Below are 5,691 nucleotides of genomic sequence, written 5' to 3'. Positions count from 1 at the left end.
CACGCATGGAAACTAAAAATCAACACAAGCAAATGCGAAACCATACTGTTCAGACCCAAGTTAAGTGAAATCGGCCCAACAGAAAGAGAACACTGCAGAAAATTCCAAGTAAGAGAAAAAGCAAACAAAGGGGCACTCATACCACACAAAAACTGCGTAAAATACCTAGGAATAAACATAGACGACAAATTAAACTACAAGCAGCACACCGAAACCCAACTTGCTAAGGCCAATAAAGCATTCTGGAGAATAAAAAGACTATTCTACTCCAAACACCTCGACAGCAAAGTAAAAATACTATGCTACCAAGCACTAATCAGATTTCTACTCCAAACATCTTGACAGCAAAGTAAAAATACTATGCTACAAAGCACTAATCAGACCAATCATTACCTACGGCTGCCCAATCTGGTACAACATATCAGCCTCCCAGATGGAAAAAATCCGCATATTCGAAAGAAAATGCATCAGGGCTTGCCTGAGCACATACAGATCCGAACACAGCGGATTCAAAAAATATGTGAAAAACAAGACAATATACGACCTAGCCAACATTCACCGCATCGACTGTCACATCCTAAAGCTAATAAGAAACCACTTGCGCAAGCGGCAAAAATAAAAGAAAACAGTTTAATTTTCAGCTGCCTATTTCCTAACAACGCATATTACAAAAACACTCTGACAACAGGCCACATCCCCCCAGAAGCTTTCCTATACCTAGACGAAAAAAACTACCTCCAACAACAACAAACCAACAACATCCCAAAACAACATCCCAATAATATATCACATAAAAAGAAAAACATGGATCAAAACCATACTTTACGAAGAAAACATAAATGGACAGACCGCAGACTCCAGATGGAGATACAACATAGCCCTCCCCCGGAAAGACACCAAAGACAAACACAGAAAAAACACAAAAAATACTGGTGGGTACAGAACCCATAGCAAAATAAGAGAAAACATTAAACTAACAGAACACAATTCTGACACCGCATAACACAGGTGTAAAATGTAAATATTGTAAATATTTGTAAATATTGTAAACACTTGTAAATAATCCTATTGGACATCCCTCCTCGCCCCATCCCTCTCATCCCACCCCTCCCCAAAGTTACACAGCACCCAAAAAGCAAGCTACCAAAGCGTCCTGTTTTGCGACCAAGTTTCAGGACAGAAAAAACAAACAAAATCACATAGAAGCTCCGCTCCCTCAGCGCCTTAAACCTAAAAATTATATTAAACACGAAAAATGTAAAGCTCCGATACATATTATAGCATGGCTACGTCGTACCGTTGCGTATCGGTACTTTTGCCTAAAACATCACTACAAAAATTCACCGTTTATTGCGAATACCAAAATGTATTTAAAATTGTATCTTGGGTTTAATAAACATCTTTAAATAAATATATTAAAAGTAGCTAATATTGTATATATATGTCGGAGATGAAAGGAAAACCGGAGCCTTCCCTTTGCAATTTTGGGAAAGTCTTCTAATGCTTCAGCCTAGATTTTATCATAGCTGTAATTAAGCAATTGTTGTCATTTGTAATTGTTCGATATTTGTGATAGCAAAAGTAGGTTCGAGGTGACAACTGGTGGCCGAACGTAGCCACGGTCACGGGATAAACGTTTTGCCTGACGAAGGTGTGGATCGGTTGTATTGTTCTCCCTAGAAATCACATAGAATTGTACTTTGGAGATGTCGATATAATGGGACACACGTTGTTTTAGGAATCAAACTCCAGACAGAAACTGCCTAGCAACGGCGTTTGGATTTTTCTCAGTGCTTCCAAAGAGTATACAACAAACTTTTGGCACAAAACTGCCTAGCAACGACGATTGGAACCTTCTCGATGCCTCCAGCGAGCATATAACAAACAAATGCAGTCGTATAGCGAAAAAGATTTTCATCATATATTCATTCGTGTGATCGCCTTGGAAAATGATACATCAAGCAGTTTACCGAGTGTCTCAGCAATCGTATTTTTTTGTGTTTAAAATTATTCTACGCATAGTAAAGAATTATCCCGTTGATCGTGGATTCGTGTGAACCTAGGAACATTGTTAATAGCGTTAATTAAATTCATTATTCGTAAAACCTATTAATCGTTAATCTCATTATTCGTTAAATTTATTATTTGTAAAATATATTATTCGCTACTCTTATTATTCGTTAAACTTATTATTCTTTAATCTAATTATTAGTTAGACTTATCGTCTGTTAATCTTATCATTCATTAAACTCAATATTCATAATATTTTGTAAAATCTTGTATATTCGCGTAAATATAATCTCTGTCTCGTAAAACGATGGCTAACTCAAACGAAGAATCATTACGCGCCTTAAATTCTAATGTTAACCTGACATATATAATAATATAACATATGCTTATAATAAGAACGCTATTTTTACTCATTAATATCTTCATTAATTTCAAACCGATTATTGTTTTTGTGAATATCTTGTACAAGTTATATTCAAAGGTTTTCTATGATAATAATTACAAAATTTGGTAAGTTTGAAAAATACTTAAAAAAATTGAATAGAATTCTATAAAAATATGGTTGAATAAAAGCAGATTGTAGAATGTTCGTAGCATAAACTAATTTTTAGACATAACAAGCTTAAAAACGTTGCTATTAGCAGACCATAAGCACAGCGCTTGATTACAATGCGATACGATCCTCTGAATAAAAGAACGTTACATTTATTTAAAGAACTTTTTCTATGAAAAGTGTACGTCTCACTAACTTACAATTATTAAGTAGACTAATCTATTTTGCCTAATACATTAAAAGGCAGAAGAAAATATACTACGTGGCAATAAATTTATGTAAGCGAAAAAAATATTAATATAATATTATTTATTATTATTTCAAAGTTTCTAAGATTTACTCACACCATTTGTGATTATATGTTTTATTTTTGTTCGTCTAGGATACGTGACAAAAATTGAATTGGAATTGATGGAAGCTCCGGACGACAGGATCCTCGTTGGACCGATACCATCTCAATTGAATATCACCGGTGAAATTAATTCAACTTATTCGAATGGTGAGTTAAATGTCCCACAATACTCAGGACAATAGTAGCTCTTATCGTCCGTGAATTCGAAAGTTTTATATGGACACGATTCGCTTTGCCATTTTTTAGATCATAGGATCCCAAAAGATCCGAGATACATCTAAAGATTTAAAGTTTATCACAGAGAAATCGATCCTTTTGTGCTATTACGTTTGATTAAACGGACATTTCAATTTGCCCTCCCATGAAAAATCTGGCGCAGCAATTCATAAGGATAGAAATTTAATCTTGAGAAATAGTAGCGAGAGAATGGTAGAAAAAGTGAAATATGCTCGTTGGAAGAACAGAAAATGACAAGGGCATGTTAGCAGTGCGTAGCTGGCACGATGTATTTGTCAGAGAAGCGTTGTGGGCATTTGCTAGATCTTCATTGGAACCTATGAATCTTCATTGGAATCGGCCATCGTCGTGTTATAACGGAGGTACGGTCTGTTAATACGAGTATGGATGCTACCGACTCGACAATCAACCGCGGTGGTTGGGCACTGACGATACTAGTGACGTTGGCCTTAGGTTCGATAACGAATCCACGGTCAACGGGAGGATAGATATACTTGCTCACACAATACTCACAGATCGTAAGGCGCTACTCTCTTCGTCGATGAGATCGCAAGAAAGAATGAATCTTCGTCCCGATGATGCCACCGAGGAAAACTATGATGGGGTGTGTCTACGGACACGAGATCATCGGATTCGTCGAGCATAGCCCTCGTTCCGAAAGTAAGGGAAATTGACGTCGCTGTCAATTGGTCAACTTGGGACAAAGACTGCTTGTCGTTTGAAGCGCCAGATTTAATTCGATAAAGTTACATTCCTTGTACGCCTTTTACCACCTTGATTCTATTTCCAAGGCTTCGGATACTTCCGAACGTTGAGAGATATCATCATTGCCATTATATTCGTGTTTCAATTCGTTATTCGAAGCGCTCAGTATATTAGTATTATGACCAATTGAAGAAGATTCATTACACTGAAACCATTCTATCACGTAGCAGAATCACGGAATTCTGCTATTGTATTCAATGCAGAAATCTTCCTATATCTTCTTCCTATATCTTCAATGTAGTTCATTAACGTTTGTACTACATGCTCCTTTTAGTGTCGCACGTTTGATGTCCGATCAAGCATATGGGACCGTACAATCCTTAAAAATAACAGCATTCCTTTAAATCTATAATTGCTTGCGAAATTGTACCACACTTTTGCCACAATAGAATAGGATGAAATATTTTATCTTCGCCTATCTGCCAGCTTTGCTGTGTCTTCCAGTTAACAAAAATTCTTGTAAAGGATTCAACTTTACAGGGGATTTACCGTTCTTTAAAACATGTTCGTGTCCAATTAAAGTAATTTCTACATGATTCAACGCATCTTCACGCTAATTTGTTTCATTATACAAGATTTATGTAACAGACCACTATGTCCTCATATTCGAATGAATATTTTATGACCTCCTTCGCGCAAGACTCGATTATATACTGGGAAAACCGAGTAGCGCGGTTGTGGGAAAGAGATTGGAGACTACCAGCACCCGGCTATCATATATAAATACGATATAACTCACTCAGAAACCAGAAGAGACAAAACCGCTATTACTCTCATTCGAATAGGCCAGCAAAGGAAATCTTCCATTTGCATCTATCGAGAAAAGACTGAGGAACGATTTGAAGGGAGAAATACCTCGTATGGGAAGAATGCAATGTGTCAGTCGCAGTGGACCATGTTATTTTATTCTGACGTATAACGCACATAGCAGGCACAAACTGAAACCATGTATTGCACAAGGGACGTTAAACCTGTATATACAGTATGTTCCTTCTAAATGTATATACGCGACTATTTCTATAAGTATGAAGAATATGGAAAAATATCTTGGACAAAAATTGTATTGTATCAAAGGGGACATAATCTGGTGTGATAGATGTCCAAGTAGAGATCGTACGGTGAGCTTTGGATCGGCTTGGATAACTGCGATTGTTTCATTACGGCTATAGTAGACTCTAGATTACAATGTTAGGAGGTTATCCTGAAGTTCCAGAGGGGCCCCGGCGTACTTTCGTCTCCGACATATATAATATGTGATACGTTACCGAGTACAAGAAAGATGAAATCAGCCGTTGGCGTGAAGAAGGTGAGGAATACCTGGACAAACGTAAGGCCTTGAATCGACTAGATACGGATCGCGAAAACTTCGCTAGTTGGCTCTCGATCAGTTTTTCATCGAGATGAAGGGCACGAGGCAGCTACGGGTTCTCAGGGCGTAGGATCACGTCCTGGGAAACCCCGATGAATCTGATATTCTCCTATAGTCGGATGTTACCTGGTCGGCGTCTTCGGCCCCCGCCAGTTTGCCGATCCGGTGCGGAGAACCTCGGAGAAGTTGGTGGGCCCGTATCTGCCAAGACCACTCACCTCACCTTCTTGTGGGGCTCCCCGTCACCCTGCAACAGCCTTGACCGGGGCAGGGTGCGAAAGAATGAGTGGCACCAGGATGGAAACCCTTATAGACGACCTCGGTGATTTCAGAATTACAATGGACAGAAAAACGAATCAAAGAATCGTTTACGGTGCAGGGGAGGGATACCCCAGCACCGCAGCC

General features: G+C 38.4%; 1 protein-coding gene across 2 annotated transcripts in view; it reads left to right on the top strand.

The window, feature by feature from the left end:
* Window positions 1–2,950: 2,950 nt before the first annotated feature.
* The window catches only part of LOC100742517, an 18,818-nt gene continuing 16,077 nt past the window's right edge, over window positions 2,951–5,691 (top strand). For both annotated transcript variants that reach the window (XM_033321203.1, XM_003490199.4), the window contains exon 1: window positions 2,951–3,062. In XM_033321203.1, coding sequence (XP_033177094.1) covers window positions 2,975–3,062 — 88 coding nt within the window. In that variant the 5' untranslated portion in view covers window positions 2,951–2,974. The remainder of the gene's footprint in view (window positions 3,063–5,691) is intronic.

Source organism: Bombus impatiens, unplaced genomic scaffold (assembly GCF_000188095.3).
Source record: "Bombus impatiens unplaced genomic scaffold, BIMP_2.2 scf_0407, whole genome shotgun sequence".
NCBI lineage: Eukaryota > Metazoa > Arthropoda > Insecta > Hymenoptera > Apidae > Bombus > Bombus impatiens.
This window is presented reverse-complemented; position numbering and strand designations above follow the sequence as displayed.